The following is a 19029-nucleotide window of genomic DNA, read 5'->3' as shown; positions in this document are numbered from 1 at the left end:
TGTGACCCAGCGATAATGAAGGATCGGCAATATATTTCCAAGTCAGGATGGTGTGCGACTTGGAGGGGAACTTGGAGGTGGTGGTGTTCCCGTGCGCCTGCTGCCCTTGTCCTTCTAGGTGGAAGAGGTCGCGGGTTTGGGAGGTGCTGCCGAAGAAGCCTTGGCGAGTTGCTGCAGTGCATCTTGTAGATGGTGCACACTGCAGCCACGGTGCGCCGGTGGTGGAGGGAGTGAATGTTTAAGGTGGTGGATGGGGTGCTAATATAGTGGGCTGCTTTGTCCTGGATGATGTCGAGCTTCTTGAGTGTTATTGGAGCTGCACTCATCCAGGCAAGTGGAGAGTATTCCATCACACTCCTGACTTGTGCCTTGTAGATGGTGGAAAGGCTTTGGGGAGTCAGGAGGTATTTTAATGAGATCAACTCTCATTCTTCTAACTCCAGAGAGTATCGGCCTAATCTACTCAATCGTTCCTCACAGGACAACCCTCTCATCCCAGTAATCAATCTAGTAAATCAACCGAGAGGGGATGAATATTGCCAAGCACACGAGGAGAGCACCCTGCCTTTCTTTGAATGGTGCCGTGGGATCTCTTTCCTCCAATTGAGCAGGTAAGTTGGGCTTTGGCTCAACAACTCAAATGGAAGTTGGTTCCTCTAACAATGCAGCACTCCCTCCGTGTCAGCCTGGATCATGGGCTCGAGTCTTTGAACCTACAAACTTCTGACTCACAAGTGGGCGAGCGAGCAACTGACCCAAGCTGCCAGTTACTGACCTGGCGTATGATATTCAGATGCAGTTAATTGCCCTCCATTGATCTTAGGAGTTCACAGACAGCTACCTTTACCTGCAACTGCCCAATGAGGCCCAATGTGTCAGAGGGAGTCCGCCTCAGTGTCCTCAAAGGGACAGGCCAAGTTAACAGCAACAACTTGTATTTGTACAGCGCCTTTAACATAGTAAAACGTCCCAAAGTGCTTCACAGGAGTGTAAATCAGACACAAGTTGACACCGAGCCGCACAAGATGATATTAGGACCAGTGACTCAAAGCTTGGTAAAAGAGGTAGGTTTTAAGGAGCGTCTTAAAGGAGCAGAGAGGGAGAGAGATTGAGAGGTTGCGGGAGGGAATAACAGAGCTCTGGGGTGGAATAGCACAGCCCCGCTCCAGAGAAAGAAGAAAGACTTGCAGTTCTATAGCGCCTTTCACGACCTCAGGACTTCCCAAAGCGCTTTACAGCCAATGAAGTACTTTTTGAAGTGCAGTCACTGTTGTAATGTAGGAAACACGGCAGCCAATTTGAGCACAGCAAGCTCCCACAAACAGCAATGTGATAATGGCCAGATTATCTGTTTTATTTGAGGGATAAATATTGGCCCCGGGACACCTGGGGAGAACTCCCCCTGCTCTTCTTCGAAATAGTGTCGTGGGATCTTTTACGTCCACCTGAGAGAGCAGACGGGGCCTCGGTTTAATGTCTCATCCGAAAGACGGCACCTCCGGCAGTGCCCAGGCTGACCAGCGTGAAACACCTGGCGAGACTGGCTGGCCCATTAAAGAATTCTCAATGGACTCAATTTATTTACCAATTAGCCGCACGGTATTTTTTTCTAAATATTAACATTAATTTTTAACATTTTTGGAAATCATTTGAATAACTTTGGTGGCAATGTGTAATTAATGCAAAGAAACTAGAAAAGAATTGAATGGAAATAGATCCAATCTTGTAATTAAAGCAATAAATTGCAACATTGTACAGCAGGGGGAGCGATATTCAAAGCCCCGCCAGGCGCTAGATCGGCGCCCACGTCCTCCCTGCAGCCGCAGCCGGTGTTTGCACCTCGCCTCCCGGCACACAGTCGGTGTCCCGTTCCCCAGGAGCAATGACTCTGGAAGCGGTCAGGTACCAGCGGGGCAGCCTGCAGATCCTCAACCAGCTGCTGCTGCCCCAGCGCAGCCAGTACGAGGAGATCAGCAGCGTGCAGGCCGGCTGGGAGGCTATCAGGCAGATGAAGGTTGGTCAGACAATGAGCAATGCAGGCCTTGAGTGTGTGAGAGTTGTAGAGGCACTGTGTGTGTGCAGACAGGGACTTGGGGGCACTGTGTGTGTGCAGACAGGGACTTGGGGGCACTGTGTGTGTGTGCAGACAGGGAAAGAAAGCAAGACTTGCATTTCTATAGCGCCTTTCACGACCACCGGACCTCCCAAAGTGCTTTACAGTCAATGAAGTACTTTTTAAAGTGGAGTCACTGTTATAATGTGGGAAACGCAGCAGCCAATTTGCGCACAGCAAGCTTCCACAAACAGCAATGTGAACATTAAAAAAAAAAATTTGTTTATGGGATCAGGGTGTTGCTGGCATTTATTGCCCATCCCTAGTTGCCCTTGAGAAAGTGGTGGTGAGCCGCCTTCTTGAACCGCTGCAGTCTGTGTGGTGATGGTACTCCCACAGTGCTGTGAGGGAGGGAGTTCCAGGATTTTCATAGAGTCATAGAGTTTTACAGCACAGAAAGAGGCCCTTCGGCCCATCGTGTCTGCGCCGCCCATCCCTCCCTGTCCAGTCTAATCCCATTTTCCAGCATTTGGTCCATAGCCTTGTATGCAATGGCATTTCAAGTGCTCATCCAAATGCTTCTTGAATGTTGTGAGGGTTCCTGCCTCTACCACCCTTTCAGGCAGTGAGTTCCAGCTTCCAACCACCCTCTGGGTGAAAAAGTTCCTCCTCAAATCCCCCCTAAATCTCCTGCCCCTTACCCTGAATCTGTGCCCCCTTGTTATTGACCCCCCTACTAAGGGGAAAAGTTCCTCTTTATCTACCCTATCTATGCCCCTCATCATTTTGTACACCTCAATCAGGTCCCCCCTCAGCCTTCTTTGCTCCAAGGAAAACAACCCCAGCCTGTCCAGTCTCTCTTCATAGCTGAGGCGCTCCATCCCAGGTAACATCCTGGTGAATCTTCTCTGCACCCTCTCCAAAGCAATCACATCCTTCCTATAGTGAGGCGACCAGAACTGCACACAGTACTCCAGCTGTGGCCTCACCAGCGTTTTGTACAGCTCCATCATAACCTCCCTGCTCTTATATTCTATGCCTCTGCTAATGAAGGCAAGTATCCCATAAGCCTTTTTAACCACCTTATCTACCTGTTCCGCTGCCTTCAGGGAATTATGTACATGTACACCAAGGTCCCTCTGACCCTCTGTACTTCCTAGGGTCCTACCACTCATTGTGTATTCCCTTGATGAAGGATCGGCCGATATACTTCTAAGTCAGGATGGTGTGTGACTTGGAGGGGAACTTGGAGGTGGTGGTGTTCCCATGTGCCTGCTGCCCTTGTCCTTCTAGGTGGAAGAAGTCGTGGGTTTGGGAGGTGCTGCCGAAGAAGCCTTGGCGAGTTGCTGCAGTGCATCTTGTAGATGGTACACACTGCAGCCATGGTACGCCGGTGGTGGAGGGAGTGAATGTTTAAGGTGGTGGATGGGGTGCCGATCAAACAGGCTGCTTTGTCCTGGATGGTGTCGAGCTTCTTGAGTGTTGTTGGAGCTGCACTCATCCAGGCAAGTGGAGAGTATTCCATCACACTCCTAACTTGTGCCTTGTAGATGGTGGAAAGGCTTTGGGGAGTCAGGAGGTGAGACACTCTCCACAGAATACCCAGCCTCTGACCTGCTCTTGTTGCCACAGTATTTATGTGGCTGGTCCAGTTAAGTTTCTGGTTAATGGTGATCCCCAGGATGTTGATAGTGGGGGATTCGGCGAATGACCAGATAATCTGTTTGTTATGTTGGTTGAGGGAGAAATATTGGCCCCAGGACACCTGGGGATAACTCCCCTACTCTTCCTCGAAATAGTGGCCGTGGGATCTTTTACCTCCACCCGAGGGGGCAGATGGGGCCTCGGTTTTAACGTCTCATCTGAAAGACGACACCTCCAACAGTGCGGCGCTCCCTCAGCACTGCACTGGGAGTGTCAGCCTAGGACATATAGGCACTCCTGGCTGGCCTCCCACGTTCCACCCTACGTAAACCTGAGGTCATCAAAAACTCGGCTGCCCGTGTCCTAACTCGCACCAAGTCCCATTCGCCCATCACCCCTGTGCTCGCTGACCTACATTGGCTCCCGGTTAAGCAGCGCCTCGATTTCAAAATCCTTATCCTTGTTTTCAAATTCCTCCAAGGCCTCGCCCCTCCCTATCTCTGTAATTTCCTTCAGCCCCACAACCCCCCCGAGATATCTGCGCTCCTCTAATTCTGCCCTCTTGAGCATCCCTGATTATAATCGCTCAACCATTGGTGGCCGTGCCTTCTGTTGCCTGGGCCCTAAGCTCTGGAATTCCCTCCCTAAACCTCTCCGCCTCGCTACCTCTCTCTCCTCCTTTTAAGACGCTCCTTAAAACCGACCTCTTTGACCAAGCTTTTGGTCACCTGCCCTAATTTCGCCTTGTGGCTCGGAGTCAAATTTCTTGTCTTAAAATACTCCTGCAAAGCGCATTGGGACGTTTTACTACGTTAAATCATAATCATAATCAACTTTATTGTCATTGTTAGTGCACAAGTGCAGTACAACGAAATGTAGGCTTGCGGCTCCCGAGAGTGTACATTTAGATTAAGACATTTAAACATTCAACATACATTTGGCTTGTAATACATTAACATAAACATAACCATAATAAAGTGCATTGGCAGATGTGCAGGCTTTAGAGTTTATTTGTGGAGTTCAGTAGGATGACAGCCCTGGGAAAGAAGCTGTTCCTAAATCTGGTCGTTCGGGTGCGAATGCATCTGTAGCGTCTCCCAGATGGCAGGAGGGCGAACAGACTGTGGCTGGGGTGGGTAGGGTCTTTGATGATGGACCGTGACCTCCGTAAACAGCGTTTCTGGTATATGTGCTCTATGGTCGGTAGCCGGGTGCCGGTAATGCGTTGGGCAGTTTTGACTACCCGCTGCAGGGCTTTCCGGTCATAGTAGCTACAGCTGCCATACCATACTGTGATACAGTTCGTCAGGATGCTCTCTATTGTGCAGCGGTAAAAGTTAGAGAGGATCAGGGGTGACAGGTTACATCCCTTCAGCCTCCTTAGGAAATATAGGCTCTGCTGGGCCTTCTTCACCAGAGAGGAGGTATTGAGGGACCAGGAGAGGTCTTCCGTGATGTGGACTCCGAGGAACTTAAAGCTGTCCACCCTTTCCACCACAGGCGCTATATAAATACAAGGTGTGTGTGTCAAAATATAGAGATGTGTGTGTGTAGAGAGCAATATAGAGGCACTGTCACTAAAAAAACGACTTGCATTTCTATAGCACCTTTCCTGACTTCAGAACGTCCCAAAAAAACTTTACAGCCAATGAAGTACTTTTTGAAGAATAGTCACTGTTGTAATGTAGAAAACACTACAGCCAATTTGCGCACAAGGTATTAAGGGATGTGGGGTAAAGGCAGGGATATGGAGTTAGTTCACAGATCAGCCATAATCTCATTGAATGGCATAGCAGGCTTGAAGGGTGAGATGCCCTACTCCTGTTTCTATGTTCCTGGGTGTAGGGAGGGATATAGAGGTGCTGTAACTGGCCTTTATTGCAAGGGGTATGGAGTATAAAAGTAGGGAAGTTTTGATGCAACTTTACCAGGCGCTGGTGAGATTGCACCTTGGAGTACTGCGTTCAGTTTTGGTCTCCTTATTTAAGGAAGGATATACTTGCATTGGAGGCAGTGCAGAGAAGGTTCACTAGGTTGATTCCTGAGATGAAGGGGTTGACGTATGACGAAAGGTTGAGCAGGTTGGGCCTATACTCATGGGAGTTTAGAAGAATGAGAGGTGATCTTATTGAAACATATAAGATTCTGAGGGGGATTGACAGGGTAGATGCTGAGAGGATGTTTCCCCTCGTGGGGGAATCTAGAACTAGGGGGCATAGTCTCAGAATAAGGGGTCGCCCATTTAAGAAGGAGATGAGGAGGAATTTCTTCTCCAAGGGTTGTGAACCTTTGGAATTCTCTGCCCAGAGAGCTGTGGAGGCGGAGCCAGTGAATATATTCAAGGTGGAGATTGACAGACATTTGACCTACAGGGGAGTCGAGGGGTATGGGGAGAGAGCGGGAAAGTGGTGTTGAGGCCAAGATTGGATCAGCCATGATCTTATTGAATGGCGGAGCAGGCTCGAGGGGCCGATTGGCCGACTCCTGGTTCTTATGATATCGAGGCCCTGTAACTGGGTCTAGGGCTACAGAGGCCCTGTAACTGGGTCTGGGGCTATCGAGGCCCTGTAACTGGGTCTGGGGCTATCGAGGCCCTGTAACTGGGTCTGGGGCTACAGAGGCCCTGTAACTGGGTCTGGGGCTATAGAGGCCCTGTAACTGGGTCTGGGGCTATAGAGGCCCTGTAACTGGGTCTGGGGCTATAGAGGCCCTGTAACTGGGTCTGGGGCTATCGAGGCCCTGTAACTGGGTCTGGGGCTATAGAGGCCCTGTAACTGGGTCTAGGGCTATCGAGGCCCTGTAACTGGGTCTGGGGCTATCGAGGCCCTGTAACTGGGTCTAGGGCTATAGAGGCCCTGTAACTGGGTCTGGGGTTATAGAGGCCCTGTAACTGGGTCTGGGGCTATAGAGGCCCTGTAACTGGGTCTGGGGCTATAGAGGCCCTGTAACTGGGTCTAGGGCTATAGAGGCCCTGTAACTGGGTCTGGAGCTATAGAGGCCCTGTAACTGGGTCTAGGGCTATAGAGGCCCTGTAACTGGGTCTAGGGTTATAGAGGCCCTGTAACTGGGTCTAGGGCTATAGAGGCCCTGTAACTGGGTCTGGGGTTATAGAGGCCCTGTAACTGGGTCTGGGGCTATCGAGGCCCTGTAACTGGGTCTAGGGCTATCGAGGCCCTGTAACTGGGTGTAGGGCTATCGAGGCCCTGTAACTGGGTGTAGGGCTATCGAGGCCCTGTAACTGGGTGTAGGGCTATCGAGGCCCTGTAACTGGGTCTAGGGCTATCGAGGCCCTGTAACTGGGCCTGGGGCTATCGAGGCCCTGTAACTGGGTCTAGGGCTATAGAGGCCCTGTAACTGGGTGTAGAGAGGGATTTGGAGATAAAATCCCACTTGCCTTTTGCCCGATGTTTGCTGTCCTTTGCATATACTTTTTCAAATCCTCCTCCTGGTCTTCAGGGTCTTGCTGCTCTTTACCTCTGTAACCTCCTCCAGCTCTGTGCCCCTGCCCAAACTCTCTTCTCTTCAAACACTGGCCTCCTGCGCATCTCCCCTCCCTCCACTCCACCATCAGTGGCAAAGCCTTTCGCCGCTTGGTCCCACTCTCCTGCACCTCTCTCTCCCTAAACCTCGACATCTCCTCCCCGCACCATCAAAGAAAAAAAGCCTCCTTTTTAAAACCTCCATCTTCTGGCAGTGCCTAAGGGGAGCTCCTGCTGGGATGTGTGAAGGACCTCGCTTGAGGTGCTGCATCTAAACGCGTTCTGTTGTCGTAGGTGCGAGGTGCCCCTGCAATTGCTGTGGTCGGGAGCCTGAGTCTGGCCGTGGAGCTTCACGGGAGCGAGATGCGCGACAAGGCAGCCTTGGCGACCTTTGCCCTGGAGTCACTGGATTACCTCGTAACCGCCAGGCCCACAGCGGTCAACATGGCGAGAGCGGCGCGGGAACTGTCTGACTTTGTTTCGAGCGAGGTCAGGCGGCCGGACTCCACTGCTGAGAGCTTCAAAGAAAAGTGAGTGGAGGCCCGAAATTAATTCTTTTACCCCCCCCACCCGCCCCCCCACACCACCTTTCATTCCCTCCAGCGACCATCCCGAGGGCCATTTTGGGTGACACTTCTCTCCAGTTATTGATGAATGAAGAGGCGGTTTTGCGGTGGGGAATTCAGTTCAATTGTTCTCCATGCCGGGTTCGAGCTCCACTCTGGGACTTGACCACGTAATCTAGGCTCATACATCCCGTGCTTGTGGGGCGTACTGCATTGTCAGAGGTGCTGTCTTTCAGATGTGACGTTAAACTGAGTTTAAATTCTCCTCCTTGTTTTCGAATCCCTCCATGGCCTCGCCCCTCCCTATCTCTGTAACCTCTCCAGCTCTACAACCCCCCGCACCCCCACCCTGAGAACTCTACACTCCTCCAATTCTGGCCTCTTTCACATCCCCGATTTCCTTTGTCCCTCCATTGGCGGCCGTGCCTTCAGCTATCTGGGCCCTAAGCTCCGGATATCCCTTCCTAAATCTCTCTGTCTACACCTCTCTCCTTTTTTAAGACGCTCACTAAACCTACTTCTTGACCCACCTGTCCTATTATCTCCTTATGTGGCTCGGTGTCAAATTTTGTTTGATAATCGCTCCTGTGAAGCACCTTGGGACATTTTACTATGTGAAAGGTGCGATATAAATTCAAGTTATTCAGGCGGACGTCAAATATCCTGTGGCACTATTCGAAGAAGAAACAGGGGGAGTTCTCCTAGAGGCCTGGTCAACAATCCTCCCTCAACCAATACCTTTAGAAAAAACAGGTTCAGCTCCTTTCACTTAACCTCCGAACGTCCATCAGTGAGTGGACCAACCTCATCCGATCAGTATGGGTCTGTATTCGATCCCAGGTCCTGGAGGAAAAACTGCAGCTTGTTAACTTTTGTGCGGCAGCTCATCCTGATCAAAGCGTTTTTATTTTGTTCTCCATCTCCCCACCCGTCCCCCGCCCCCCCACCCCCGCAAAAAAAAAAGTCTGCTTTCCAGAATCGAGGCCATGTTGGAGAAGGACATCTGCGACAACAAAAGTATTGGAAGCCACGGCGCCAAGCACATCCTATCCAGAGCAAAAACAGACAACGTAATAATACTCACGCATTGTAACACTGGCTCCCTAGCAACAGCAGGATATGGCACAGCATTGGGTAAGGGCCAGTTTCTCTTATTACCCATTGGAGATGGGCCATTGTTTTCTGACGCTGTTGCCTCCATTTTCTCTTTTGCGCTTCATCCCTATCTCTGTCACCTCCTCCAGCCCCATCCCCCTCCCTATCTCTGAAACCTCCTCCAGCCCCTCTCCCCCTCCCTATCACCCTCCCTATCTCTGAAACCTCCTCCAGCCCCTCTCCCCCTCCCTATCTCTGTCACCTCCTCCAGCCCCTATCCCCCTCCCTATCTGTCACCTCCTCCAGCCCTTATCCCCCTCCCTATCTCTGTCACCTCCTCCAGCCCCTAACCCCCTCCCTATCTCTGTCACCTCCTCCAGCCCCTACCCCCCTCCCTATCTGTCACCTCCTCCAGCCCCTCTCCCCCTCCCTATCTCTGTCACCTCCTCCAGCCCCCTCTATCTCTGTCACCTCGTCCAGCCCTACAACCTTCCGAGATTTCTGCGTTCCAGCAATTCTGAACTCTTGCACGTCCCCTGATTTCCTTCAATTGATGGCCGTGCCTTCGGCTCTCTAGACCCTAAGAGCATAAGAAATAGGAGCAGGAGTAGGCCGTATGGGCCCTCGAGCCTTGCTCTGCCATTCAATAAGATCGTGGCTGACCTTCTACCTCAGCTCCACCTTCCCGCATTATTCCCCCTATCCCTAAGCTCGGGAATTCCCTCGCTAAACCTCTCCACCCTTCTCTCCTTTTTAAGACGCTCTTTAAAATCTCGCTCTGTGACCAATTCACTAGCCTGATCCTGCTCCTATTTCGTGTGTCTAATTCTGTTAGATTCAGGAGATGGTTCTGTGATAGTAGATTGGCGGTTAGGATCAGATCAGCCATGATCTTATTGAATGGCGGAGCAGGCTCGAGGGGCCGATTGGCCTACTCCTGCTCCTATTTCTTATGTTCTATGTTCTTAGTCCTAATAGCTCCTTCTGTGGCTCCTGGTCAAGTTTTGTCTGACAACACTCCCGTGAAGCACCTTGGGATGTTTTACTGTGTTAAAGGCGCTATATAAATGCATGTTGTTATTTCATATATTGCACTTTTATTTATTTCTCTCCCCTCTCAGGTGTAATCCGATCTCTCTGGTCCTTGGGTCGCCTTGAACACGTTTACTGCACGGAGACTCGGCCCTACAACCAGGGGGCGAGGCTCACCGCGTACGAGCTGGTGCATGAGAAAATCCCCGCCACTCTCATCACCGACAGCATGGTATCCATGGCGATGAAGGAGAAAGCCATTTCAGGTAACTCTCCAAACTGTGCGTAGCGTCCCTTCTGTCACAGCACATAAGCGGTTAAAAACAGATTTGTTTGTACTTCTTGCAATCTAGTATATCGTATTCGCTGCTCACGATGCGGTCTCCTCTACATTGGGGAGACCAAACGCAGATTGGGTGACCGCTTTGCGGAACACCCCCGTTCAGTCCATAAGGGTGACCCCCAAGCTCCCGGTGGCCTGTCACTTTAATTCTCCGCTCCATTCCCACTCTGACCTCTCCGTCCTCGGCCTATTACACTGTTCCAACGAAGCTCAACGTAAGCTCGAGGAACAGCACCTCATCTTTCGATTGGGCACTTTACAGCCTTCTGGCCTCAACATTGAGTTCAACAATTTCAGAATGACATGAACCAGTCATTCACGAAAGAAAGACTTATGCAATAATACTGGGCGGCCTATGGGTGGCGCTGTCCAGGGAGAGTATAAATACTCGGGCACGGGCCCAGCTTGCGCAGGACATTCTTAACAGGAACTAGTGAAGGACACAACTAGACCTCCATGTTGTAAAACAGTTGATTAAAGCTTTGTTTAACGCTTAGACCAAGTGCCTAGTAGTTTTCTTACGTCACAGACTATAACCCCTGCCCCCATTTTATCAGGCGGCAGCTGATTATGATTCTGCCATCCCCACTTGCAACATTTAACCACGCCTGCCTTGCATTCTAGCACAGACCGTCCCTTAAGTTCCTTCCTCCCTGCCTCCCCCCCCCACCCCCCCCCCCCGGTCCCAGCCTAAAATCTGTTACATTTCCAACTTTTACCAGATCTGAAGAAGGGTCTCCAACCTGAAACGTTAACTCTGTTTCTCTCTCTCTCTCTCTCTCTCTCTCTCTCTCTCTCTCTCCACGGATGCTGCCTGGCCTGCTGAGTGTTTTCAGCATTTTCTGTTGTTATTTCGGTTAAAATGCCGCTTCACTTACAGAACTCAGTGTGCCAGCTGCCGAGCAGTTTGCACGAGGGAGGAGCTAAGCCACTCCATTCAACTACAAACGTGCTGTGCCGTTTATTCAGATAATTGGGGGCAATTTTAACCTAACTTGCTTGGCGGGAAACCGATGGGATTGGGTGGGATGCCGGATTTACACCTGGCCTGACTCTTACTTCAAAGGAGAGTAAAATTGGGCGGGGTGGGGGGATAAAACCACCGTTGCACCCGATCCCGTTAGATTCCTGACTGGCGGGTTGGGCACCACACTTTAGGAAGGACGTGAAGGCTTTGGAGAAGGTACAGAGGTGATTTACCAGAATGGATCGAGGGATGAGGGATAACATAAGAAAGAACATAAGAAATAGGAGCAGGAGTCGGCCATTCGGCCCTTCGAGCCTGCTCCGCCATTCAATGAGATCCTGGCTGATCTTCTGCCTCAACTCCATTCACCGGCCCTATCGCCATATCCCTTGATGCCCTTGCTAGTCAGAAATCTATCGACTTCTGTTTTGAATATACCCAATGACTGAGCCTCCACAGCCCTCTGAGGTAGAGAATTTCAAAGATTCACCACTCTCTGTGTGAAGAAATTTCTTCTCATCTCAGTCCTGAATGGCCTATCCTTTATCCTGAGGCTGTGGCCCCTGATCCTAGACTCCCCAGACAAGGGAAACATTCTCCCAGCATCCATCCTATCAAGCCCTGTAATAAATTTGTATGCTTCAATGAGATCCCCTCTCATTCTTCTGAATTCAAGAGAATACAGGTCTCGTTACGTGGAGAGACTTAGAGAAGCTGGGCATGTTCTCCTTGGAGCAAAGAAGGCTAAGAGGAGATTTGATAGAGGTGTTTAAAATCATGAAGGGTTTAGGATAGAGTAAATAAAGAGAAACTTTCCAATGGCTGAAGGGACGACAACCAGAGGGCACAGATTTAAGGTGATTGGCAAAAGAACCAGAGACGACATGAGGAAAAACTCTTTTACACAACGAGTGGTTAGGGTTTGGAACGCACTGCCTGATGGAGTGGTGGAAACAGATTCAATAGTAGCCTTCAAAAGGAAATTGGATAAATACTTGGAGGAAAAAAAAATTGCAGGGCTATGGGGAAAGAGCAGGGGAGTGGGACTAACTGGATTGCTCTTCGAAAGAGCCGGCGCAGACTCGATGGGCCGAATGGCCTCCTTCTGTGCTGTGCTAGTCTATGATTCTATGAGGTTAAAATTGCTCCCCCATGTATGTATCTGATTGGCAGCTTTGTGAATTTAACAGCCAGTTACCGACACCAGGATGGTTCCAGGTTTGACCTGCATGTCTACGCTGAGCATGCTGGCTTCAACTGGGGCAGGTCCTGGTGTCGTGCTGACCCCCCCCCCCCCCCCGGCCTGCTTGATCTAACTTGTTGACATTGGCATGCAGCTGTTGTGGTGGGAGCAGACCGCATCGTGGCCAACGGCGACACGGCCAATAAAATTGGGACGTACCAGCTGGCCATCGCGGCCCGTCACCACGGCATTCCATTCTACGTGGCGGCCCCGAGCACGTCTTGCGACCTGACCCTGGAGAGCGGGGAGCAGATCGTGATAGAGGAGAGGCCGGGGGACGAGCTCACGGACGTTAATGGAGTCCGCGTCGCGGCACCAGGTGAGAGGAGGCTGCGGTCGTGCATACTTGGACGAGCAAGCGGCACAAGTGAACGCGTGCGTATATGTAAGAGGGGAAAACCTGATGGCTTCGTCGGTGAATCCATTGCCTTGGGTGGTACTGGGATACAGAGCGGAAGGTCCTATGCGCGACCCCTTGCTGACGCACTCCTGGGCCGGCCTCCCACATTCCACCCTACCTAAACTTGAGCTCATCCAAAACTCGGCTGCCCCGTGTCCTAACTCGCACCAAGTCCCGTTTGCCCATCACCCCTGTGCTCGTTGACCTACATTGGCTCCCGGTTAAGCAACGCCTCGATTTCAAAATTCTCCTCCTTGTTTTCAAATCCATCCATGGCCCCCTCACCCCCCTCCCTATCTCTGTAATCTCCTCCAGCCCCACAACCCTCCGGAGATATCTGCGCTCCTCTAATTCTGTCCTCTTGAGCATCCCTGACTTTAATCACTCAACCTTTGGTGGCCGTGCCTTCTGTTCCTGGGCCCTAAGCTCTGGAATTCCCTGCCTAAACCTCTCTGCCTCGCTACCTCTCTTTCCTCCTTTTTAAGATGCTCCTTAAAACCTACCTCTTTGGTCACCTGCCCTAATTTCTCCTTGTGTGGATCGGTGTCAAATTTTTTGTCTCAAAATACTCCTGTGCAGCGCCTTGGGACGTTTTACTACATTAAAGGCGCTATATAAATATAACGTTGTTGTTGAATCTGTCCGCTGATTTGGCTGATTTCACAGGCAAATGTACGGGTGCTACAATTGACATCCATACTTGAGCTAGGGAAGAGGAAATCATTGAGGGTTCCCTCCGATCGTGGGTTCAAATCCCACTCCAGAGACTTCAGTACCTAATCTAGGCTGACAGTCCAGTGCGGTGCTGAGGGAGTGCTGCACTGTCTGAGGTGCCCAGAGAGAAAGAAAAAAGAAACTTTCATTTATATAGCACCTTTCACAACCTCCGGACATCCCAAAGAGCTTCACAGCCAATGAAGTACTTTTGAAGTGTGGTCACTGTTGTAATGTAGGAAACGCGGCAGCCAATTTGCGCACAGCAAGCTCCCACAAACAGCAATGTGATCAGGACCAGATGATCTGTTTTAGTGATGTTGGTTGGCAGGTAAGTATTGGCCAGGATACTGGGGTTAACTCCCCCTGTTCTTCTTCGAAATAGTGCCGTGGGATCTTTTGCGTCCACCTGAGAGAGCAGGCGGGGCCTCGGTTTAACGGTCTCATTGGGAAAACGGCATCTCTGACAGTGCAGCACTCCCTCAGCACCGCACTGGGAGTGTCAGCCTAGATTATGTGCTCAAATCCGTGGTGGGACTTGAACCCACGACCTTCTGACTCAGAGGCGAGAGAGTGCCGCCAACTGAGCCAAGGCTGGCACATTGACTTGTAATTTGGTTACAGCGCAATGGGTAGAGGCCCACACAGCATGGGGTGACCTCGGGCAAGGCAAGAGGGGGAAATATATATAAAATAAAAGCTGCTGTAATGAAGAAGGGTTTAATTTCTCTCCCTCTTTGTAGGTATTGGTGTGTGGAATCCTGCATTTGACGTCACGCCTCACAGCCTCATCACAGCGGGAATCATTACGGAGTTCGGAGTTCATGACCCTCGAGAGCTTCGGAAAGTGCTCACTGAGAAAACCGGTTTAAAACGCTAAAGCCCTCCTGATGCACAGATCCGAACTCCAGCTACACTTCCTGAAGATGAGCTTTCCTCCTCGCGCCTTTCTTTTTGTGGTCATCGCTTCTCTCAACTTTCCTTTTTTTATTTGTTCTGTTATAAAAATCCAAACACACTCTTTATTTTTCCCAAACTTGCGAGGATCTACACCGATTCCTCTTTAATCAGTCTTTCTTGTATCTCAAAACTGGAGAATTCCTTCCATTTTTCCTGCCTCCTAGAATAGAATCACAGAAATTTACGGTACAGAAGGAGGCCATTCGGCCCATCGTGGCTGTGCTGGCCGACAAAGAGCTCTCCAGCCTAATCCCACTTTCCAGCTCTTGGTCCGTAGCCCTGTAGGTTACGGCACTTCAAGTGCCTATCTGTGGTAAACCACTGTTTGTATTCCTGTTTGTCCTGTTTGTATTCCACTGTGTACATGCCTCGGCTGACTCCTCCCACAGGTCCTAGTATAAAGGTGACTGCTCCCCAGCCCTTAGTATCATGGACCGGTCGACCACGCGAGGCAGACCTCCATTCTGTTGTTAATAAAAGCCTTTAGTTACTCTTCTAACTCTCAGTCTTTAATGAGTAATTGATAGCGCATCACTATCCAACTACTTTTTAAATGCGATGAGGGTTTCTGCCTCGACCACCCTTTCAGGCAGTGAGTTCCAGACCCCCACCACCCTCTGGGTGAAAAAAGTTCTCCTCAACTCCCCTCTAATCCTTCTACCAATTACTTTAAATCTCTGCCCCCTGGTTATTGACCTCTCTGCTAAGGGAAATATGTCCTTCCTATCCACTCTATCTAGGCCCCTCATCATTTTATACACCTTAATCAAGTCTCTCCTCTGTTCAAAGAAAACAACCCCAGCCTACGCAATTGTTCCTCACAGCTAAAATTCACCACTCCTGGCAACATCCTCCTAAATTTCCTCTGTACCCTCTCTCATGCAATCACACCTATCCTGTGGAGTGGGCCTTTGGCGTAGCGGTAGCATCCCCGCCGCTGGGCCAGAAGGCGTAGGGTTTCGAACCCCGCTCCAGACAGTCCCGGCAAGTGGAGTTGGAGCTCCGGCTCTAAATTCTGGGTTGACATCCAGCGGGATACTTGCGTCCGTGGGTGTGGGTGGCCCCCCCCCCCCCCTCGTATGGGTTGTGGGAGCCCGTAAAACCCTCCCGCCGTAGGACTAACCACCCTAATGGCTGGTACGAAGATGGCTACGGTCACGGAAGGAGCGTTAATTGCGGCCAGAAATCCTTCCACCACTTCATACAGTTCCCCAAAGGGAACAGTGTGAAGACACGTACGACGACGACCTATCCTGTAATGTGGTGACCTGAACTGTACGCGGTACTCTCGCTGTGGCCTAGCTAGTGTTTAGCCTTACCTCCCTGCTCTTGGATTCTATGCCTTTGGCTAATAAAGGCAAGAATCCCGAGTGCCTTCCTACGGCCCAAGCTTGGTGCACCTAACCATGACCTCGTTATCTCACCGTCTTTTTTTATTCTCTCCAGGCCTTGGTGTTGTCCCATAACCTGGGCTGACCAAATTAAATAAAAACAAATTTGGCATCGTCTTGCACACATCAGTGTTGCTGCTCGTTTCCGCGGGTTGCCTATTGTGAAACCGATGGTGGGCCACCATAGCAGATGAGTAATTTATTACTCGTGGAGCTAATTAGGGCCCATGGTTTGTGATTGGTGGACAACCCTGGTCGGCTCTGTGGTCTGGTCTGCTCCGGAATGTTTTAATCCAGGAGAAATGACCGTGGAATTAAAAAGTCAAACGTGACGGGTTTTCGAATAAAACGTTGGGAAGAATGTTATAAATCTCATCATCATCAAGAAACTACTCATGAAATAACGCTGGACGGCCAGCTGGTGGCGCCGTCCAAGGAGTATAAATACTCGGGTGTGGGCCCAGCTTGTCCAGGGACATTTTGTAAGACAGGAACTAGTGAAGTACAACTAGACCTCCATGTTCTGAAACAAGTTGATTAAAGCCTTTATGCTCGAACCAAGTGCGTAGTGAGTTTTATTACGTCAAAGAGCGTCAGAATATTGAAGAGTGAGAAATGGCCAGTTACCCCACGGATGCTGGTCCCTGCAATATCTCCCAGCTGAGCATTGGTTCGGGTTTAAACAGATCCTGATTTTCCTCCGGTGATGGTTCGGTGGGTAAATGTACCCTGTGACAGAGGTACAGCCGGATGTACAGTGTTGGGGAGGACCGAGGGCCCAATTCTGGGATTTGGAAGGGGGAGAGAAGGGGAATATAACCCTAGGAAAAAAATGTGAAAGGGCGCATTACCCCGCTATTCTTTCCACCCACGTTCCCAGTGAGCTGCGCTTTGTTCTGCGGGGCCTATTCCTTTCAATGCGCGGGTCCCATTAAATTTCTGCGCATTTAAAATGTAAAAGTCAGTGAGCGGCCTGAGTGGAACCTTTCAGATTACTGCGTGGCCACATGCGCGCGCATCTTAGCGGAAGCATTGCTTTCCAACCCCCCCCCCAACCCCACTCTTCTTCCATCCCCCCCCACCACTCCTCTTCCTCCCCTAGATGCATATGTTTCACACATGATGGCACTGAATCAGTAGACCTAGGCCCCAGGTAGGTCGGTCTCAATAGCAAAATACTGCAGATGCTGGAAATCCGAAATAACAGAAAATGATGGAAAAACTCAGCAGGCCAGGCAACATCCGTGGAGAGAAATTAGAGTCAACGTTTCGGGTGAACCCTTTATCAAGACTAAAGAGGCACAGGGAATGAAATGGATTAAGAGGCCAGGCTGCGAGAGAACAAAAGAGAAGAGACATTAAGAGGTATTCAAAACGAGACGAGATGGTGATAGGACTAGTGGAGACAAAAGACGGCTCTAGATTAGGTGTGAAATGCGCTGGCAGAATGGGAGACAGCTGCCATGTGGGAGAGAGAAAAAAAAGGAAAGGGGGGGGAGGGGTGGGGGGGAAACCAAAACAAAGGTGTGGATAAAAAATATAAGTAAAAATGTAATAGGGGCCGAGGTTATGATCTGAAATTGTTGAACTCTATGTTGAGTCCAGAAGGCTGTAAAGTGCCTAAACGGAAGGTGAGGTGCTGTTCCTCGAGTTTACGCTGAGCTTCCGTGGAACAATGCAAGAGGCCGAGGATGGTGAGGTCCGAGTGGGAATGGAGCGGTGAATTAAAGTGACTCTTAATCTATTTCATTCCCTGGGCCTCTTTAGCTTTGATAAAGGGTTTCGACCTGAAACGTTGACTCTGTTTCTCTCTCCACGGATGTTGCCTGGCCTGCTGAGTTTTTCCAGCATTTTCTGTTGTTATTTAGGTCGGTCTCAACCCAGACAGTGGGTGGCCGGAGAACAGCCGGTCCTGGTGGAGAGGACATCAAAAAATCAATCCTGATCCTGATCATATTCACGCAGAGTGGCCCTCCATAGGGTTGGGATACTGAGACCCATTGTAGTGCCGGCCTACCATCACCGGCCGTGCTGGCTGTGACCAACCAACTCCTCCCACTCCAGAGATTGAGCCTGAGGCCTACCTGAGCTGCACGGCTCGATCACGCTGGCCAGTGCACTTACTACTCTGGGCCGCAGGAGGACGCTGAGAAAGTTACTTGAATCTTTTATATTTTTTCCAAACCCAATTAACTTCCAGACCTCCCCCTTCAACTCGGCATCTGTGCGTTTGCAGATTAGGAGTCTTATGCGGGAGAGTCCAGAACAAGGAGGCATAACCTTAAAATTAGTGCTAGGCCGTTCACAGAGGTGATGTCAGGAAGCACTTCTTCATTCTAAGGGTTGTGGAAATCTGGAACCCCCCAAAAAGCTGTTGAGGCTGGGGGTCAATTGAAAATCTCAATACAGGAAACTTTCGATTTACCGGCACCTAAATAACCAGAAATCTCGGTTAACTGGCAAAATTCAGGAGTAGGTTCAGGTAAGTTTTACTTCATATTGTACTTGCCTTCCTCGATCTGTTGCTGTGCAAAGGTGTGGCTGCAGCTGTTGCTAAGCTACAGAGACGCTTGGAACTTGTGGCCATTGTTCTGAACCTGTTGCTAAGCAACAGGGTTTGTTGCTTTATATGGAGCTCTCAGCTCTCGTATCTTTTACTATAGCTTTCGGTTATCCAGAATTTTTGATGAACCGACACCACGTCGGTGCCGGATTTTTAAAAAAGTTTCCTGTACTGAGATTGATAGATTTTTGTTAGGCGAGGGTATTAAGGGTTACGGAACCAAGGCGGGTAGATGGAGTTAAGATACTGATCAGCCTTGATCCCATTGAATGGCGGAACAGGCTTCAGCGGCTGAATGGTCTACTCCTGTTCTTATGTTATGCCACAGTTGAAGAAAATATTAAAATGGGCTTCTTCAGCGCAAATGCTTAAGAAGAATGCAGACGATTCAGTAGAAACTTTCCTCTCTTGCTTATTGGTAGAACTGTCCAAAAATGTTTTAACCTATGACCCCTGAGCCCTGGAAACCTCCCCCTTGAACCCTGACAACTCCGCCCTGTTTGTGTTTGTAGTTATTCTTTGCCACTTTGTCCTGTTTTGAATTTTGAAGGCCAGGAGGTTTGGAAAGGTCTGTGCTTA

General features: G+C 50.1%; 1 protein-coding gene across 1 annotated transcript; it reads left to right on the top strand.

Moving 5' to 3' along the window:
* The first annotated feature begins 1796 nt into the window (after nucleotides 1–1796).
* mri1 (methylthioribose-1-phosphate isomerase 1) lies at nucleotides 1797–16444 on the top strand. Its single transcript, XM_085971670.1, has 6 exons — nucleotides 1797–2014; nucleotides 7471–7706; nucleotides 8707–8876; nucleotides 9959–10135; nucleotides 12517–12741; nucleotides 14280–16444. Exons 1-6 carry the CDS (start codon nucleotides 1883–1885, stop codon nucleotides 14414–14416), a joined length of 1077 nt encoding a protein of 358 aa, XP_085827796.1. The 5' UTR covers nucleotides 1797–1882; the 3' UTR covers nucleotides 14417–16444.
* Nucleotides 16445–19029: the final 2585 nt, after the last annotated feature.

The sequence above is a fragment of the Somniosus microcephalus genome, chromosome 31 (genome assembly GCF_052327205.1).
Source record: "Somniosus microcephalus isolate GS21.2 chromosome 31, FLI_Smic_1.0, whole genome shotgun sequence".
NCBI lineage: Eukaryota > Metazoa > Chordata > Chondrichthyes > Squaliformes > Somniosidae > Somniosus > Somniosus microcephalus.
Note: the sequence above shows the minus strand (reverse complement) of the source record. Positions and strands in the feature narration are given on the sequence as shown.

Bases quoted from the DNA above. Each gene is read 5' to 3' on its own strand.
- mri1 (XM_085971670.1), top strand. From the start codon at position 1,883: ATGACTCTGGAAGCGGTCAGGTACCAGCGGGGCAGCCTGCAGATCCTC. The intron at 8,877-9,958 runs GTAAGGGCCAGT...CTCCCCTCTCAG, and splicing joins AGGATATGGCACAGCATTGG to GTGTAATCCGATCTCTCTGG. The intron at 10,136-12,516 runs GTAACTCTCCAA...ATTGGCATGCAG, and splicing joins GAAGGAGAAAGCCATTTCAG to CTGTTGTGGTGGGAGCAGAC.